Below are 20,360 nucleotides of genomic sequence, written 5' to 3' on the forward strand. Positions count from 1 at the left end.
GTGCTGTGTCCCTGCCTCTGTGTCGTGGCTGCCCCTGGGGGAGGATGCGGTTCCTTCCAATGTGAGACACCCTCCTAGAACATCAAGAGTTCCTGGCAGGTGCGGTGGCTCACGCCTGTCATTCCAACACTTTGGGAGACCGAGGCAGGCGGATCACTTGAGGCCAGGAGTTCGAGACCAGCCTGGCCAACATGGTGAAACCCCATCTCTACTAAAAATACAAAAAGTAGTCAGGTGTGATGGCAGCCCTGTAGTCTCAGCTACTCAGGAGGCTCAGGCAGGAGAATCGCTTGAACCCACTGAGGTGGAGGTTGTAGGGAGCTGAGATTGCGCCACTGCGCTCCAACCTGGGTGATAGTGAGACTCTGTCTCAAAAGAAAAAAAAAAAAAAACCTGAACAAGAGTGTTCAGAGCCGCTGTAATTTGTCATAATTGCCCCCAATCAAATAGATAGGTTGTGACATGGTCACACAGTGGAATACTACACAGCCGTGAAAAAAGACAGGCTGCTCCCGGTGGCTCACACCTGTAATCCCAGCACTTTGGGGGGCCAAGGTGAGAGAATCACTTGAGGCTGGGAGTTCAAGACCAGTCTGAGCAACACAGTGAGACCCTATCTCTGCAAAAATATAAGAATTAGCCGGGCATAGTGGTGTGCACCTGTGGTCCCAGCTACTTGGGAGGCTGAGTGGGGAGGATTGCTTGAGCCCTGGAGGTCAAGGCTGTAGTGAACTATGATCATGCCACTGCACTCCAGTGCGGCTGACAGAGTGAGATTCTGTCTCAAAAAAAAAAAAAAAAAAAGATTATCTTTGGCTCTCACTGCCCTTGGAACAAATCCTAAATTCTTCACCTCGGCCCAGGAGACCCTACCCATCTTTCATTCCTACTCAACAGGCTGCAGCCAAGGTGGAACATCTTGCTATCCCTTGCCTTGAGGCCTTTTCATGTGCTGTTCCCTCTGCCTGGAACAGGGTTCTCTTATTTCCCCTCCCCAGGCATTCTAATTCTCCGAGACTGCCTAGAAGTCACTTTTCTGAAGGCCTCCTCTGACTGTCACCCACCAAAAGCAGGGTGGGTTCCTCAACATCCCTGCCCCAGTTCCCATACAAAGACCCTGAGTCCAGCCAGACACCCTGGCACACACCTGTAATCCCAACGCTTTGGGAGGCTGACATTGGAGAAGCGCTTGAACCCAGGAGTTCAAGACCAGCCTGGGCAACATAGGAAGACTTCATCTCTACAAAAAATAAAAATAAGGCCAGGTGCGGTGGCTCATGCCTGTAATCCGAGCACTTTGGGAGGCCAAAGTGGGAGGATCACTTAAGACGAGGAGTTCGAGACCAGCCTGGACAACATGGTGAAACCCCATCTCTACTAAAAATACAAACAATAGCCAGGTGTGGTGGTGTGCGCCTGTAGTCCCAGCTACTCCGAAGGCTGAGGCGGAAGGATTGCTTGAGCTCAGGAGTTTGAGGCTGCAAGGAGCCATGATCGCGCCACTGACCTCTAGCCTGGCTAGTGAGCGAGACTCTGTCCTTATTAAAAAAGAAAAACAGGCTGGGTGCGGTGGCTCACGCCTGTAATCCCAGCACTTTGGGAGGCCGAGGTGGGCAGATCACCTGAGGTTGGGAGTTCAAGACCAGCCTGACCAACATGGGGAAACCCTGTCTCTACTAAAAATACAAAATTAGCTGGACGTGGTGGTGTGTGCCTGTAATCCCAGCTACTTGGGAGGCTGAGGCAGGAGAATCCCTTGAACCCGGGAGGTGGGGGTTGAAGTGAGCCAAGATCGTGCCCTTGAACTCCAGCCTGGGCAACAAGAGCAAAACTTTGTCTCAAACAAACAAAAAAAAACTGTGAGTGTGAAAGGCATCAGCAGCTGTCACAGATGTGGCACAGATGTCCTAGGATGGTCCTCCGCATGGAGTGTCCAGCCTGGGTTTAAATCCTGGCTCTTCCTCTCACAGCTGGGTGATTCAGGCAAGTGTCTTCACCACGCTGGGGCGTAGTTTCCCTATCTGTAAAATGTGTATAATCACAGAACCGATCCTTGTTAGGAGGACTCCATTTTAATCCCTGGAAAGTGCTCACAGCAGAGGCTGGTGCATTCATTCATTATTATTATTATTATTATTATTATTATTTTGAGACAGGCTGTCGCTCTGTTGCCCAGGCTGGAGTGCAGCGGCGTGATCTCAGCTCACCTCAACCCCCACCTCTTGGGTTCAAGGGGTTCTCCTGCCTCAGCCACCCAAGTAGCTGGGACTACAGATGGGTGCCACCATGCCCAGTTAATTGTTGCTGTTGTTTTTTGAGACAAAGTCTCGCTCTGTCACCCAGGCTGGAGTGCACTGGCATGATCTCTGCCCACTGCAACCTCCGTCTCCTGGGTTCAAGCGATTCTCCTGCCTCAGCCTCTCAAGTAGCTGGGATTACAGGCACTCGCCACCACACTCTGCTAATTTTTTGTATTTTTAGTTGAGACAGGGTTTCACTATGTTGGCCAGGCTGATCTCGAACTCCTGACCTCAGGTGATCTGCCCGCCTCGGCCTCTCAAAGTGCTGAGATTACAGGCGAGAGACACCGCAGCCCGGCCCATTCATTCATTTATAGAGACTCTACCCTGCGCCCCAGAGACACATCAGGGAACAAGACAGAAAGCCCCGCCCTCCTGGCTGGGTTGAACAGATAAACAAGTAAAATATACGGCGTGTCAGCGGGTGTGTCGATAGAGAAAGACTAGGCGGGGGCGAACGGGGAACGGGGAGTGTGGGTTGCATTTTTCTGTGTAAAATCTACACACAGAAAGAACTGCAGGAATGCCAGTACATTTATTGGGGGGTTTCCCATCTCCGACCCTCAGGGGTGATTTGGGGCCAGTGAAATCACGCTCTGATCTCAATTTCTGGAAAATTGTTCTGAGAATTAGAACTTCTGCAAGGGCTCGAGTGTCAGCTAGTAATAATAATAACAACAGTAATAAGTATTACTGATATGGATGTTGCTGGCAGCAGAAGGGTGCCTGGGGGGGGCTCACAAGCCCGACACCCCACAAGGGGTCTTCTCGGAAGAAGGGGTCCTGCCTACTCAGCCACAGCCTGGCCTGCGATCTGGGGGTCTCCCAGGGCCCCGCAGGGTTTGGGGAGGGTCCCGGGACCCGCTGCGGGGCGGGTGGTAGGGGGCGTCCTGGGGGGCGTGCTCGGGGCCGGGAAGCCGGGGCGGGCGGAGGCGGGGGCTCCGAGCCCCCTCCCGCCGCGGCCGCCCCGCGCTTAACGACTGCGCCGCGGGCGACCTCGGCTAATTGATCCGCTAATGGGCCCCGCGCCGCGGCCGCGCCTAATGAGGCGGAGGACGGGGGAGGGCAGGGGGAGGGGAGGGGAGAGAACAGCGGGGAGGCGGGGGTAGGGAGAGGAGGGGGAGAGGGAAAGGAGGAGGGAAGGAGAGAGAGGAGGGAAGGGGAGGGAGGGGATGGAGAGGGAGGGGCGTGGGGGAGAAAACTGAGGGGAGGGAGGAAGGAGGGAAAGCAGGAAGGGAGGGGAAGAAGAATAGGAGGGTGGGGGAGAAGGAGGGAGAGAAGGGAGGAGGAGGGGGAGCAGGAGGGAGGGAAGGGAAGAGGAGGGGGAGGAGGAGGAAGCACAGCATGCTCCCAGCTCCTTGCATAGGACCGGAGGGGAGCAGAGAGGATTGGGGTGAGCCCATACTCCTTTCTCGTTACCTCTCCCCCTCTAACACGCTGTTTCCTCTGGAAGCCCCTTCTCCAAGGCTCTCCCCTTCTCCGACCCCACTCTTCTCCCAGCCCCCCTACCCCATTCTGAGGGACTTTCCAGCAGGTGAGGAGGTCCCCTGCCTGCTGGGCCTCAGTTGCCCCCATCCACACAATGGTTCTCAGTGGAGGGAGGAGAATCCCGCAGGCCCAGGTGGCAGGACTCTAGGTGTGGGGCGGGGGAGGGCCTGTCCCGTCCCTCCACAGGGACGGGGACTGGGGACTCCGGGGTCTAAAATCCTCCAGTCCCCCCACCTCTACACCCCAAAGGGCCAGGCTCTGGCAGAGGGTGGGAGGAGTTACGGAACCCCCCTTCCCCATCCCCAGCCGGGGAGGAAAAGGAGCGGGAAGAGGGGCTGAAGCTAGGAGGCATTGGACATTCACAGTCAGGCCAGCCAGGTGCCAGTGCTGGCTGAATTCTCTGCAGCTGAGCCTTCTCCGTCCCTGTGTGTGCCCTTCAGGCAGTCTTGGGGGAGAAGATAAAAGCTGCACCTGCAGTGCTGGTGGAATTAGGGACCTAGAAATGATCCTTCTCTCTCCCCATTGTGCAGATGGGAAAACTGAGGCCCACGGAAGGTCAGAACATTTGCTCAAGGGCAGGAATAAGTTAGGGCTGTAGCTGAGTCTCCTGCTGTCTGCTCAGGGACGTCTTTGCCCCCGCCTCCCCCCCACCTAGGAGCAACCAGACTAATTAGGAAGGCAAAGAAATCGTAAAGATAACAGTAATACCAGCTGTCATGTCCTGAACATCCGTCCTGCCTCCAGCAATGCTGGAGTGATGCAGTGACACTTGGATCTCCCAAAGGATTCTTGCAAACGTCTCGGAAGGGCTGTTTTTACAGGTAAGGAAACTGAGGCTCTAAGTGGTCACAGAGTTGGGGAATCTGGATTCAAATGCAGGAAATTCAGGATCTTAATCATCTGGTTGGTTGGTTGTTTTCTGAGACGGAGTTTTGCTCTTGTTGCCCAGGCTGGAGTGCAGTGGTGCAATCGTGGCTGACTGCAACCTCTGCCTCCTGGGTTCAAGCTATTCTCCTGCCTCAGCCTCCCGAGTAGCTGGGATTACAGGCATGTGCCACGGCGCCTGGTTAATTTTGTATTTTTTGTATTTTTTTTTTTTTTTTTTTTGAGACGGAGTCTTGCTCTGTCGCCCAGGCTGGAGTGCAGTGGTCGGATCTCAGCTCACTGCAAACTCCGCCTCCCAGGTTCACGCCATTCTCCTGCCTCAGCCTCCCAAGTAGCTGGGACTACAGGCGCCGCCACCACGCCCGGCTAATTTTTTGTATTTTTAGTAGAGAAGGGGTTTCACCGTGTTAGCCAGGATGGTCTCGATCTCCTGACCTCGTGATCCGCCCGTCTCAGCCTCCCAAAGTGCTGGGATTACAGGCTTGAGCCTCCGTGCCCGGCCAATTTTGTATTTTTAGCAGACATGGGGTTTCACCATGTTGGCCAGGCTGGTCTTGAACTCCTGACCTCAAGTGATCCGTCCGCCTCGGCCTCCCAAAGTGCTGGGATTATAGGTGTGAGCCACTGCGCCCAGCCAGGATCTTAACCATTTGGTTTAATAGAAAGAAGTTTCTGGACCCACTGACTGGTGGGGGAGGAGGGAGGACTTGAGAGACAGGAATGGCTGATTCCAGGCAGAGTTGGGCTGCAGCAGGATTGGCGGAGGCAGGGCTGACCTTGGAGGCTCACGGCCCCCACCCCGTGTTCACTGCCTCAGTCTGACCCTTCCTGGCACCTTCTCTGTAACTGACAGTGTTCAGACATGGTCCCAGGTGGGGCCTTTCCCTCTGCCTGAAACACTCTGTTCCTAGTTCAGTCATCCCCATCACAATCACTTTTTCCTTCGATCTTTGTTTTTATTTTTATTTTGAGACAGAGTCTCACCTGGTTGCCCAGGCTGAAGTGCAGTGGTGCAATCATAGCTCTGCAGCCTCAACCTCCCGGGCTCAGGTGATCCTCCCATGTTGGCCTCCTAAGTAGCCAAGACTATAGGTACACACCACTACAGCCAGCTAATTTTTTTTTTTTTTTTTTTTTTTGTAGGAACAAGGTCTTGCCATGTTGGCCAGGCTGGTCTCAAACTCCTGACCTCGAGTGATCCACCCACCTCGGCCTCCCAAAGTGCTAAGATGACAGGCGTGAGCCACCGTGCCCGGCTTTCCCTGCCTTCTTTATCTTCACAGCATTTCTCACTCCGCACAATTTGTTCCAACAAATATTCCCTTGTCTGCTGCTTTTCTCGACTCTAATATGGGTTTGATGAAGAGAGTTTGTCTGTTTGGGTTGCTACTATGGATCCTGGGGCCTAGAATCATGGCTGGCACACAGTAGGTGTGCAGTGATTAGGGAAGAAAATGAGAAAATGGCAGCGAAGGCTGGGCGTGGTGGCTCACACCTGTAATCCCAGCAATTCGGGAGGCCGAGGCAGGAGGGCCAAGTCGGGCCAGGAGTTTGAGACCAGCCTGGGCAACATGGTGAAACCCCATCTCTACTAAATTAAAGACAAAAATTAGCTGGGCGTGGTGGCGCACACTTGTAATCCCAGCTACTTAGGAAGCTGAGGAACGAGAATCGCTTGAACCCCGGAGGCGGAAGCTGCAGTGAGCAGAAATCATGCCACCGCACTCCAGCTGGGTGACAGAGTCAGCCTCCTTCTCAAAAAAGAAAAGGGCAGAGAAGCCTGTGAGATGGGTGGATGTGGGCCAGCCCTGTAGGATCCTGCCCGCCCTACAGGCCAGGAGCTGGGGCATAGGGAGCCATGGGTGGTGTCTGAGCAGAAAAGGGGCGGCACACGCAGATGTGTGATTAGTGAGATCCTCCACGGGACACCAGGGGGGCAGGCTGGAGGGGAAACTGAGGCAGGAAGTCACGAGGAGGCCCCTGTGCCACTTAGGTGTTTTCTTTCTTTCTTTCCCTTCCTTCCTTCCTTCCTTCCTTCCTTCCTTCCTTCCTTCCTTCCTTCCTTCCTTCCTTCCTTCCTTCCTTCCTTCCTTCCTTCCTTCCTTCCTTCCTTCCTTCCTTCCTTCCTTCCTTTGTTTTTTGTTTGTTTGTTTGTTTCTGGTGAGATGGAGTTTCTGTGGCCCAGGCTGGAGTGCAGTGGCATGATCTCGGCTCACTGCAACCTGGGTTCAAGCCATTCTCTTGCCCCAGCCTCCCAAGTAGCTGAGATTACAGGGATGCACCCCCACGCCTGGGCTACTTTTTATATTTTTGTTGTTATTGTTGTTGTTTTGTTTTTGTTTTTGAGACGCAGTCTTGCTCTGTCACCCAGGCTGGAGTGCAGTGGCGTGATCTCACCTCACTGCAACCTCTGCCACCTGGGTTCAAGCAATTCTCCTGCTTCAGCCTCCTGAGTAACTGGGATTACAGGCCCCCGCTGCCATGCCTGGCGAATTTTTTGTATTTTTAGTAGAGACAGGGTTTCACCATGTTGGCCAGGCTGGTCTCAAACTCCTAACCTCAAATGATCCGCTTGTCTTGGCCTCCCAAACTGCTGGGATTACAGGTGCAAGCCACAACCCAGGTCCCACTTAGATGTTTTGACTGATATTAAAAACTGCAGGCTGGGCGCGGTGGCTCAAGCCTGTAATCCCTGCACTTTGGGAGGCCGAGACGGGCAGATCACGAGGTCAGGAGATCGAAACCATCCTGGCTAACACGGTGAAACCCCCGTCTCTACTAAAAAATACAAAAAACTAGCCGGGCAAGGTGGCGGGCACCTGTAGTCCCAGCTACTCAGGAGGCTAAGGCAGGAGAATGGCGTAAACCTGGGAGGCGGAGCTTGCAGTGAGCTGAGATCCGGCCACTGCACTCCAGCCTGGGCGACAGAGCGAGACTCCGTCTCAAAAAAAAAACCAAAAAAACAAAAAAAAAACTGCAGAGGCCAGGCGTGTCGTGGTGGCTCATGCCTGTAATCCCAGCACTTTGGGAGGCTGAGACGGGCGGATCACGAGGTCAGGAGTTCCAGACCATCTCTGAAAAAAAAAAAAAAAAACTGCAGAAGGTGCCAGGTGCCATGGTTCATGCCTATAATCCCAGCACTTTGGGAGGCCGAGGCTGGAAGATTGCTTGAGGCCAGGCGTTGGAGACCAGCTTGGGTAATATAGCAAGACCCAATCTCTACAAAAACTCAAAATATGAGCCAGGCATGGTAGTGTACGATTGGGGTCTCAGCTACTTGGGAGGCTGAGGTGGGAGGACTGCTTGAGCCTTGCAGGGAGCCGTGATCATGCCACCACACCCCAGCCTGGGCGACAGAGTGAGACCTTGTCTCAAAGCAATAACAAAACACAAAAAGCTCTGCCAGGCGAGTTGGCTCATGGCTGTAATCCCAGCACTTTGAGAGGCTGAGGCGGGAGGATCACTTGAGGCCAGGAGTTTGAGAGCAGCCTGGGCAACACAGTGAGACCCCAATCTCTAAAAAATAAAATACAATTTAAAATTAAATTAAAAACTAGAGAAGGGAGCTGAAACCACCCCTGCGTGGTTTTCCCTCTGAGGGCCTAGGGTTCCCCTCTGACTTTCTCTCCTGGGTAATGTCTGTCTTTGTCCCCCTCCTTCTCCGAGTCCCCACTGCCTTTAAAAAAGTATTTCCGGCCGGGCGCGGTGGCTCAAGCCTGTAATCCCAGCACTTTGGGAGGCCGAGACGGGCGGATCACAAGGTCAGGAGATCGAGACCATCCTGGCTAACCCAGTGAAACCCCGTCTCTACTAAAAAATACAAAAAACTAGCCGGGCGAGGTGGGGGGCGCCTGTTGTCCCAGCTACTCGGGAGGCTGAGGCAGGAGAATGGCGTGAACCCGGGAGGCGGAGCTTGCAGTGAGCTGAGATCTGGCCACTGCACTCCAGCCTGGGCGACAGAGCAGACTCCGTCTCAAAAAAAAAAAAAAAAAAAAAAAAAAAAAAAAAAAAAAAAAAAATTTCCGTTCATTTAAATTGTTAAGTCGTATATGAAACTGACTTCCGAGCTAGTACTGGAGAATGGATAGAACTGTTTGGTGCTTAACGAGAACAGCGTCTACATAGGATCCCTAGGGACTTGGGGAAAAGGGACAGACCCCTAATATGAAGCAAATAGAACTCAGGTTTGAAACAGATTATCCAACAATCTCCCTCGCCTGGCCCCCTCTGCCTCGGGGGTCTCTGATGGTCTCGTCTCCCTCTTTCTGCGATCTCTGAGCTTCTCCCTCTGTCCTTCAAAGTCGCCAGCTTGGGTTCCCTAACCTTCCCTGGATCTCTTGATTGGCGCCTCCCTCCCTACCATCCCCCCGCTCCCGCCCCCGCCCCCGCCGCTGACCTCCCCCTGCAAACCTCTCCCACCCACCCAGGCCCACCCCCCTCCCAGGCCCCCCTTACCCCGCCCCCAGTTGCTGGGCGCCTGCCAGGCCTGAAAGCCCGCCCCTCCTCCTCCCCCTCCTTCTCCCTCCACCTCCGCCCCCTCTGCCCCCTTCCCCCACCTCTCCCCTCCTTCCTCACTGCCCCTCCACCGGGTCCCCTCCACCCAGGGACCTCCTCCCCTGCCCTCCCCTCCCTTCCCCTTCCCTCCCCTCCCCTCCCCTCCCTTCCCTCTCCTTCCCTACCCTCCCCTCTGCCGCCTCCCGCTTTGTCCCTCCGCTTCCTCCTCCATTCTCTCCTTCCCCCTCCTCTTCCCTCCTACACCCCCGTCTCAGATCCTGGTCCTGGGAAGGGGCGGTCCCCACGCTCCCCACGCTCCCCATGCTCCCCATGTTCCCCACGCTGCCCCACTGCCCCTCTCCCCTGCTGGGCCAGGCCCACGTGGCTAATGGTGGGTTCCCCAGCAGCAGCGCAGGAGGAGGGGGCGAGCAATCTTGCCCTAGGCCTGCCCAACCCTCGAACTCACCCCCCGCCCCGCCTCCACAAGGGCAGCCTCAGGGCTCCCAGCTGGAGCATGTGGCTGTGTGACCCTGGGCAGTTCCCTAGGCGTCTCTGGGCCTGTCTGCCTCCAAAGCCTGACCTCCCAGCAACTGGATTGGTGGGGAAGGAATTAAAACCCCACCTGGAGCAGCCGCGGGCCTTTCATTCCTGTATTTATTGGGCGCCTACTGTGTGCCAGGCTTGGGTATCCCTCTCGACCCTCGCGGAGCCCACAGAGTCATGGGGAAGGTTTGGAAAATAGGCCAAGACCATTTCAGAGAACACCAAGTGGTAGAAAGAAAAATCTAGCAAGGGCTGGTGACGGAGATGGGGCTGCTTGGCCCAGGAGAGGAGGGGAGGCCTCTCTGAGGGGGTGACATTTGAGTTGAGAAGGGCTTGACAGCAAGAGCCCATCTTGGGGAGGAGGCTATCGAGGAGAGGGCAGGTGCTCCAGGCAGAGGGAGCCCCAGTAGCAAAGCCTGGAGGTGGCACTGTGCCCATCCCAGGGCAAGCGCTCAGCCCCTAACTCAGAGGGCCACGGTGTGTATATCAGCCAGGTAGCCCAGTGATAATAGCAATGGCAGGCCGGGCGCGGTGGCTCTCTCCTGTAATCCCAGCACTTTGGGAGGCTGAGGCAGGTGGATCATTTGAGGTCAAGAGTTCAACACTAGCCTGGCCAACATGGTGAAACCCCATCTCTACTAAAAATACGAAAATTAGGCTGGGCGCGGTGGCTCACACCTGTAATCCCAGCACTTTGGGAGGCCGAGGTGGGCGGATCACGAGGTCAGGAGATGGAGACCATCCTGGCTAACACGGTGAAACCCCGTCTCTACTAAAAATACAAAAAATCAGCCAGGTGTGGTGGCAGGCAACTGTAGTCCCAGCTACTTGGGAGGCTGAGGCAGGAGAATGGCGTGAACCCAGGAGGCGGAGCTTGCAGTGAGCTGAGATCATGCCACTGCCCTCCAGCCTGGGCAATAGAGTGACAGAGCAAGACTCTATCTCAAAAAACAAAACAAAACAAAAAAACGAAAATTAGCCAGGCATGGTGGCACGTACCTGTAATCCCAGCTACTCGGGAGGCTGAGGCAGGAGCATGGCTTGAACCTGGGGGGTGGAGGTTGCAGTAAGTGGAGATCTCGCCACTGTACTCCAGTCTAGGTGACAGAATGAGACCCTGTCTCAAAAAAAAAAAAAAAAAAAAAGCAATGGCAGCAGAAGCTGTCATCAAGGGCCACTCTGGGATTGGTGACAGTACCATGCCCCTTTTCCAGGTGAGCAAACGGAGGTCCACAAGGCCTAAAAGGTCTCACTGCAAACCAGAAGCTGGATGAGGAAGATTCAGATTGAGGTTGGTAATACAGCAAGACCCCATCTCCACAAAATCTCAAAACATGAGCCAGGTGTGGTGGTGTACGATTGTGGTCTCAGCTACTTGGGAGGTTGAGGTGGGAAGATTTTGCTTGAGCCTTGCAGGGAGCCGTAATCATGCCACTGCACTCCAGCCTGGGCGACGGAGTGAGACCTTGTCTTAAAACAATAACAAAGCCGGGCGCAGTGGCTCACGCCTGTAATCCCAGCACTTTGGGAGGCCGAGGCGGGCGGATCACAAGGTCAGGAGATCAAGACCATCCCATCCCGGCTCACAGGGAAACCCCGTCTCTACTAAAAAACACAAAAAAACTAGCCAGGCGTGATAGCGGGCGCCCGTAGTCCCAGCTGCTCAGGAGGCTGAGGCAGGAGAATCGCTTGAACCTGGGAGGTGGAGATTGCAATGAGCAGAAATCCAGCCACTGCACTCCAGCCTGGTCAACAGAACGAGACCCTGTCTTATTAAAAAAAAAAATTAAAAAGAAGATTCAGATTGGGCCGTGCAGTCAGGGGTTTGTTAAACCCCCATCTGTGCTGTGCTTTCCAGGGAGACCAGGCTGGGCAAATTTGGGGCCCAGCAATGAGCTCTCCAGGGAAGGAGGGAGCGTAGAGATGGAGACAGAGTCCATGGGGGATCCTAGGAGGGTGAGCCCCCAACTTGGTACAGAGGGGTTACATGTGGCATGGGTGATGGGGTTGGTGCAATGACCAGAAAGCCCCAGGGGTTTAAAAATGGGGGTTGTCTGGGGTACCAGCCCCAGCTCTACTTCCACACCCCAAATTGTCCCAGCTGGGCCCCGCACATTCCCACACAATAATAACGGTCAGGGCCTTTTCATCTATCGAGCTATTTGATTGTGTGATGACTCAATGAAGAAGTTTCTATAATTATCCCACCGTACAAGAGCACAGTGACGCAGCGGCGGAGGTGGGGTTTGAACCCAGGCTTACAGATCAGTGGCACTGGGTCTCACAGCCTCTGGGGGTAGTGTGATCTCTTGAGATCTCAGCTGACCCCTACAGGTTGTGTTAGCGCTGGGCAGGTTAGCAGGGGACCTGGCGTCGCGTCCACCATGCTGTGTGACCTTGGTGAGCCTCTATCCCTCTATCGGCTTGTCCACTTACTCTCCCAATAAATATGGTGTAGCCAGTAGTATGTTGGGGCCTGGGCAGACCATCCACACGGAAGCGAACAGATAGTATGTGTTCAGAGAGCCACGAGGCCTCTGAAGAATGAGAGAAGCTAAGCAGGTAGGAGGAGGGGAGCTACTCTAGCCAGGCTGGCCTCTCTAGGATGTGATGTTTGATCTGAACGGAAGAGAAAGGCTGGCCGTGGTTCAGACAGAGGGAACAACCAGTGCAGTGCAGAGGTCTTGAGGCTAGACTCTGTGAGGAACAGGGAGGAGGCCTGTGTGGCTGGAGCAGAGGGGGAGGAGTGGGAGGAGGTGAGAAGAGGGAGGCGATGGAGGTCAGATCACATAGACAGAAGTAGGGAGTTTGGATGTTATTTTGAGGGCAATAGGGAGCTATGGAAGGTTCTTGAGCAAGGGAGGGATGGGATCTGAATCACTTTTTTTTTTTTTTTTTTTTTTTTTGGGAGGTGAGGGAGGATAGAGTTTTGCTCTTCTTGCCCAGGCTGGAGTGACATGGCACGGTCTCAGCTCACTGCAACCTCCGCCTCCCAGGTTCAAGCAATTCTCCTGTCTCAGCCTCCCAAGTAGCTGGGATTACAGGCGCCCGCCACCACACCCGTCTAATTTTTGTATTTCTAGTAGAAACGGGGTTTCACCATGTTGACCACGCTGCTCTCGAACCCCTGACTGCAGGCAACCCCTCTGCCTCAGCCCCTCAAAGTGCTGGGATTACAGGTGTGAGCCACCACGCCCAGCCCTGCTTCACATTTCAGTGGATAATCAAGGATGTGGGCACAATGGAGAATGCATAGTGTAGATGTAGAGTGTGAGGGCAGGATGGGAAAGAAGGACCATTTAGGACATAGTGGGGGCTGGACACAGTGGTTCACACCTGTAATCCCAGCACTCTGTGAAGCTGAGGCAAGAGGATCGCTTGAGCCCAGGAGTTGAAGACCAGTCTGGGCAACATAGTGAGACCCTGTCTCTACAAAACATTTTTTAAAAATTAGCTGGGTGTGGTGGTACCCATCTGTGATCCCAGCTACTCCAGAGGCTGAGGCAGGAGGATGGCTTGAGCCGAGGGAGGTCAAGGCTGCAGTGAGCTATGATGGTGTCACTGTACTCCAGACTGGGTGACAGAGCGAGACCTTGTCTCAGTAATAAGGACAAAATAAAGAAATGTTGGGAATACAAATAACTACCCTTTATGGAGCATTTACTATGTATCATTATTATTATTATTATTATTATTATTATTATTATTATTGAGACGGAGTCTTGCTCTGTTGCCCAGGCTGGAGTGCAGTGGTGTGATCTCGGTTCACTGCAACCTCTGCCTTCTGGATTCCAAGGATTCTCCTGCCTCAGCCTCCTGAGTAGCTGGGATTACAGGCATGTGCCACCACACCTGGCTAATTCTTCTATTTTTAGTAGAGACAAGGTTTCCCCACATTGGCCAGGCTGGTCTCGAACTCCTGACCTCAGGTGATCCGCCCGTCTTGGCTTCCCAAAGTGCTGGGATTACAGGTGTGAGCCACTGTGCCCGGCCTGCTATGCATTATTGTAAGTACTTTATAGGCCTTATTTGAAGATTCTAGGCCGGGCGCGGTGGCTCAAGCCTGTAATCCCAGCACTTTGGGAGGCCGAGACGGGCGGATCACAAGGTCAGGAGATTGAGACCATCCTGGCTAACATGGTGAAACCCCGTCTCTACTAAAAATACAAAAAAAAAAAAATAAGCCGGGCGAGGTGGCGGCGCCTGTAGTCCCAGCTGCTCGGGAGGCTGAGGCAGGAGAATTGCGTGAACCCGGGAGGCGGAGCTTGCAGTGAGCAGAGAGCGGGCCACTGCACTCCAGCCTGGGTGACAGAGCGAGACTCCGTCTCAAAAAAAAAAAAAAAAAAGAAGATTCTATTAACCTTGCATTCCAGACAAGGAAACCCAAGCAGAGTGAACATGCCTGGCACTGAGCCGCTGTCACTCTGGGACTTCTCCCCCAGCCACCCAGTTCTTACTCAGGGAGAGGCTGGAGTTCCCGAGCCCCTCCGCCAATCCTACTGCCTCCTGCCATGGGCTCCCAGTCCCTGACTCCCACTGGTCAGAACCCACGGTGACTTCAGCACCCATGCGAAAGTAGGCACAGGGGCTCTCTAACCGTAGGGGGTGTCTACCTCTCCCCTACTTCACAGCTGGGGAATGTTCAGAGATCCACACAGCAAAGCTACGGGTCAGAGCCCAAGGCTCACTCTGTCACCGGTAAAGGGCTTAAGGCTGCCCCATCTTTCTTCTGTCCACTTAGGGTTAGGGTAATCTAAAGGCACTGCTCAAATGAGGCAACTCCTATGCATTCTGCAAAACCCTAGCTTAAATACTGAAGCCCAACACCTTTTTTTTGTTTTTTTTTTTTGAGACAGAGTCTCACTCTGTTGCCCAGGCTGGAGTGCAGTGGCATGATCTCGGCTCACTGCAAACTCCACGTCCCAGGTTCAAGCAATTATTCTGCTTCAGTCTCCTGAGTAGCTGGGACTACAGGAGCGTGCCACCATGCCCGGCTAATTTTTGTATTTTTGGTAGAGACAGGGTTTCACTATGTTAGCCAGGCTGGCCTCGAACTCCTGTCCTCAGGCGATCCGCCTGCCTCGGCCTCCTAAAGGGCTGGGATTACAAGCGTGAACCACCACGCCTGGCCCCAACATCTATTAAATACTACCACCCAGCATCTAGAAAGCTATCCCAACTTCCCCATGAGGGCGGTAAATCGTGGCTGAGCCTGCCCCCACTCCCAGCCCCAGCTCTGATCCTCCCTCACCCCAACCCTGACCACCAGGGGGGTTCTGAGAGAGTTGGGCTGTCTTCCCCTCCTCCCAAACTTGGGAGCCCCTCCTTGAGTTTCCACCAAGGTCAGCCCTGGTTGCTCACAGGCAGAACGGCACGGAGTATTGGTTTCATGAATGAGTTTTGTCCAGCAATCTCACTGTGCATGTGGGTAAACTGAGGCTCAAAGAGAGGCCCTGGAAGTTCTAGGGAGATGGCTCCCCATGTTCCTGGGTGGAAGGAAATGTGTGTGTGATTTTTCCGGGGGGGGGGCACACCGCCAAGCGTGGCGGGGAGCTGAGGCTCAGAGGTCACCCGCGAGCCCGGGGCCAGCGGGAGGGGACAGGCCTGGCTGGTGGCCCAGCAGCTCGGCTGGAGGGGGCGGTAGGCAGAGGTTGGCGGTGTCGGAAGCCAAAGGCTTGGCCTCCCCGAGGGAGCCGCTTTCCCGGCCCGGGTCGGATCAATGGGCTGTAATTATACCGCGCCGGGCCGGGAGCCGGCAGGGAGGGAGCGGGAGCTGGCGGGAGGGAGGTAGCGGGCGGGGGAGCGCGGGCCGGAGAGGTACCCACGTTACTTTGATTGACAGCCCGGGCGGGCGCCGCGCGGGAGCTTCTGGGAATCGTAGTCTTTTTCTGAAAACCCGTGCTCTCCTCCAGCTTGCACGCTCGGGGAAACTGAGGCACAAGGACCAGCACCACACCCCCCCCCCCCCGACTACCTATAGGCCCATCCCCGCCCCCCATCTGGGAAATAAAACTGAGCCCGTTCCTGGAGCCTCCAGGCTCGGGTAAGAGCTTCAGGTCTTCAGCGTGACTTAACTATTCTTTGCCTCAGTTTACCTATCTGTGAAATAGGAAGAAAGATGCAACCTCTCCTCTGCCAGCTAGCCGGGATTTTGCAAGGTAGCATATTGCACGAGGGTCCCTTGTTTTTAAGGGGAGATAGGCCAGGCTCGGGGGTGACTCGCTCTCCCCTGTTTCCGAATAATAATGGAGCTTTATCCCCAGTCCTCCAATCCGGCTGGGCTCGGGCTTCCACCAGGGTCTCAGATTCTAGGGAGGGGGGCCACACTCGCCAAACCCCGCCGGGAGCGCCGAGCTCCCTTCCGATTGGCCCTACTGATCCCAGTGCCTCCTGTCATTGGTTGCTGGTCTCCTAATCACCATTGGCCAATTTCCCCTGTGACGTCACTGGCCCATGTGGGAGCGCCATGAGCGGATTGGCTGGCGCCCCCAGCCAACCACCGCGGAGAAAGGAATTTCCACAGTAGCTGGGGCAGCCAGGCTGATTTAAGGTGGTCTGAGCAATCCGGGGTCCCAGCGCAGCTTCTCAGCTTTTTCCCTTTTTTTTTTTTTTTTTTTTTCCCCTAAACCCACATCCACATTATAAAACCCTAGCCAGGAACCAGGGACTGAGTCTCTCTGTAGTGGGAAGGGGGAGATCGGCGGCTGAGCTCCTTTTCCCCTCTGGCAGCTTCTTCCCTGATGGTGCAGCTGGGGAAACTGAGGCCCAAAGAGGTGGTCCGTGAAGCCCCGCGTGGCAAATGAAGTCGCTGGGGACTCTGCCCAGGCTGGAACATGCCTGGCAGGTTGCTTCCCTGCTTCCTGCTCTGGCCGGATGTGGTATTTTGGGGAGTTATGCAGTCACAGGCAGCCAAGGGTTCCCCAGTATCGCACACAGTTGCTGGCAGCTGAGTCTCCCCAGATTCCGCCCGCTGCTTCCAAAGTTGGGGATGTTGCTGCCGAGAGCAAAAACTCCTTCCTGGCAGATCACACACACCAAGGGATGGGGTGTGTTCCTGTGTGCGTGTGTGGTCTTGTGGCTTCTCCAGCAATCCGCAAATCTGTATTTACCCTCCCCGGTGCAACGTGCCTGGTAGAGGGATCTGAAGACTGCTGGGTAAAGATGCCCTCCTCCAGGAAGCCTCAGCTCACTCACTGGGCAGTGTGCCATGTGGCCCTGGGAGGGTACGTGTTCCCTACCTCTGTCCCGCCAGATGCTCTGGGAGCCCCTCCCTGGAAGGCCTGGGGCTGGGTCCTCTCCAGGGCTCCAGCCTCTTGCAGCACGTGGAGGTGGTCGTAGACTAAATATCCACTTATCCACCAACACCAAGCAGTTTATGTCCACTGTGTGTGTGTGTGTACGCACGTATGGAGGGGATGACAGGAGGTTGGGGGAGATGGCTTTTGGAGGAGACAGTTTTTGGGTTAGGCCTTGAAAAAATGGACTTTCTCCAGCCATAAGAGGAGGGGGAGGGGATTCCAGGAAGAGATAACAAGCAGGGAAAGGCGCAGAGGTGGGAAAGAAAGGACACCAATTAGGTAATCTGGTCAGGGTGGCTGGAGGGGGTTGGGGGTGTGGTGTGATCTGGTGGAGTAAGGTGAAGCTGGCTGGGGCAGGGATGCAGAGGCTCCAGTGCTAGGCTGAAGAGCTGGACATTTGTCCTTAGGGCAATAGGGAGCCAGGGGAGGGTTTGAGGGAAGGAGGGCCAGGCTGCAACTGAAGATCACCAAAAACAAAGGCTGCTCAGAGGGAGGCGGTGGCTGTGGTCCAGATGGGAGAGAGGACAAAGGCCTGGTCAGGGTGGGGGCTGCTGGGGCGGGGAGAAAGGAGGAGGGTTGCAGGATTGGTGATGGCAATAGAGGACTAGGCTGATGTTCTGGTTTGGAGTATCTGGGGGGCTGTGTGTGGGGACCCTGACAGGAGCAGGGGGTAAGAGTCTGAGATCTGGGGAACCTCTAGGGGAGATGCCCAGTTGGTGGCTGGACCCACAGGGCTGGATCTCAGGGTAGGACCCAGAGGTGGAGCCAGAGCTTGCAGCCATCCTCATGAGGCGGTCACTGAAGCCTCGAGGGGGAGGCGGTGTCTCAGAGCCCTGGAAGCCAGAGGTATGGGTCAAGGTGACATTCAGGTGACCGGGCTAAGGAAGGACAGAAACCTATGTTTATTATTTGTTTGTAGAGACGGGGGGCGGGGCGGGGGATGCGGGTCTGGCTACGTTGCCCAGGCTGGTCTCAAACTCCTGGCCTCTTTGGCCTCCCAAAGTGCTGGGATTATAGGTTTGAGCCACCACACCTGTGCTCAGAGAGGGACGAGGGCCGCCAGGACAGGAGAGCGCTGCAGAGGGAGGTGAGGCTGCTGTGAGCAAGCACTGCGATGGAGGTCGAGAAGGAGTCACTGGGTTTCCAGAGCCGGGGGCTTTGGCAGAAGATGGAAGATCTGGAGGGGTGCGGTGGCTCACACCTGTATCCCAGCACTTGGGAGGCCGATGCGGGTGGATCACCTGCCGGAAGATCAAGACCAGCCTGGCCTGGCCAACATGGTGAAACCCTGTCTCTACTAAAAATACAAAAAATAGCTGGGCGCGGTGGCTCACGCCTGTAATCCCAGCACTTTGGGAGGCTGAGGTGGGTGGATCACAAGGTCAGGAGATCGAGACCATCCTGGCTAACATGGTGAAACCCTGTCTCTACTAAAAATACAAAAAATCAGCCGGGTGCGGTAGCGGACGCCTGTAATCCCAGCTACTCAGGAGGCTGAGGCAGGAGAATGGCGTGAACTTGGGAGGCTGAGCTTGCAGTGCGCTGAGATGGTGCCACTGCACTGCAGCCTGGGCGAGAGAGCGAGACTCCGTCTCAGAAAAAAAAAAAAAAAAAAAAAAAAAAAAATTAGGCGTGGTGCATGTCTGTAATCCCAGCTACCCAAGAGGCTGAGGCCGGAGAATCACTTGAACCTGGGAGGTGGAGGTTGCAGTGAGCCGAGATCTGTAATCCCAGCTACTTGGGAGGCTGAGGCAAGAGAATCGCTTGAATCTGGGAGGCGGAGGTTGCAGTCAGCCAAGATCATGCCACTGCAGTCCAGCCTGGACGACAGCATGACTCTGTCTCAAAAAAACAAACAAACAAAAAACCACCACCAAGAAGGAAGATGTGGGGTGTGGACAGTCGCAGACAATGAGGACGGATGCCACTATGTGTGCTCAAGGTCCTGGCAGGGGAGATGTTGGCCTCCCAGGGGACTGAAACACCTGCTGGAAAGGGTTTGGAATCAGCACTTCACAGACCCCCAAGAACCTGGAATCACAGACTCTTGGCAACGTGGAATGATGGCTCTGCCTGTTTGTGAGAATTTCTGAACAGGGAATGTGGCCAGTGGTTTCTGGCTTTAGGCTGGTTATTGAGCACTTGCTGTGTGCCAGGCCCTGCAGGGACCTAGACAGGCTCAGTCCCTCCACAGCCTTCTTCGTGGTCAGGGAGACAAACAAGGACTCGAACAACCTCCGAGTAAACACACTCACATCCAAAACACACCGTGGGCTGGGCACGGTGGCTCAAGCCTGTAATCGCAGCACTTTGGGAGGCCAAGGCAGGTGGATCATCTGAGGTCAGGAGTTTGAGACCAGCCTGGTCAACATGCCAAAGCCGGTCCCTACTAAAAATATAGAAATTAGCCAGGCTTGATGGTGGGCGCCTGTAATCCCAGCTACTCGGGATGCTGAGGCAGGAGAATCACCTGAACCCAGAAGGCGGAGGTTGCAGCAGTGAGCTGAGATCGCACCACTGTACTCCAGAGACAATAAACAAAACGTTAAAAAAGAGATCATCAAGGGGAAAGGGGGGAGTTTTGTGCAGAGCCTTGTGGGAAGAGAAACGAGTTTGGATTTATTTTGAGGACAATAGGGAGCCAGTGAGTACTACACACACACACACACTTGTATCTTTATCCCAGGTTCTCTCTTTTCCTCCCTTCCCAGAGCTGCCCAACCTCATCGTTCAGGTCTCATTTCCAAGGCTACCCTCCCCCAAGAGCCCTCTCCCAGACACCCCCGATAAGCAGGCTTCCTCTTGTTAATCTCTATCACTGCCCCCTAAACTCTTCCTCTGTCTATACAAATAGTCCCATAATTATCAAGCTGTGAACCTGCCTAGCCTGTCACTCACATCCCACAGACTCAGAGAGGGCAGGGATCTGTCTCCTTTATCCACCCTTATAATCCCAGTGCCTGGAAGGATGCCTGGCACGTCGTAGGTGCTCCGTAAATATCTGTGGGCTGGAAAACGATGGCTTTAAATATGATAAGGGCTTTTTTTTTTTTTTTTTTTTTTTTTGAGACAAGGTCCTGTTCTGTCACCCAGGCTGGAGTGCAGTGATGTGATCTCTACTCATTGCAGCCTTGACCTCCTGGGGCTCAGGTATCTCCTGCCTCAGTCCCCCAACTAGCTGGGACCACAGGTGTGCACCACCATGCTTGGCTAATTATTTTTGCATTATTTTTGGTAGAGATACAAAAAATGCAAACATTTATTTTGTATTGTCGCTGCGTTGTCCACACTGGTCTTGAACTCCTGGGCTCAAGCGATCCTCCCTCCTCAGCTTCCCAAAGTGCTGGGGCTA

At 54.6% G+C, this 20,360-nt stretch overlaps 1 protein-coding gene across 1 annotated transcript in view; it reads left to right on the forward strand.

Moving 5' to 3' along the window:
* Positions 1 to 3,611: 3,611 nt before the first annotated feature.
* The window catches only part of TLE2 (TLE family member 2, transcriptional corepressor), a 53,113-nt gene continuing 36,364 nt past the window's right edge, over positions 3,612 to 20,360 (forward strand). The window contains exons 1-3 of the mRNA XM_037994509.2: positions 3,612 to 3,693; positions 4,444 to 4,609; positions 10,925 to 11,001. Of these exons, the coding sequence (XP_037850437.2) occupies positions 10,981 to 11,001 (21 nt within the window). The 5' untranslated portion in view covers positions 3,612 to 3,693; positions 4,444 to 4,609; positions 10,925 to 10,980. The remainder of the gene's footprint in view (positions 3,694 to 4,443; positions 4,610 to 10,924; positions 11,002 to 20,360) is intronic.

The sequence above is a fragment of the Chlorocebus sabaeus genome, chromosome 6, assembly GCF_047675955.1.
Source record: "Chlorocebus sabaeus isolate Y175 chromosome 6, mChlSab1.0.hap1, whole genome shotgun sequence".
NCBI classification, from domain to species: Eukaryota; Metazoa; Chordata; class Mammalia; order Primates; family Cercopithecidae; genus Chlorocebus; species Chlorocebus sabaeus.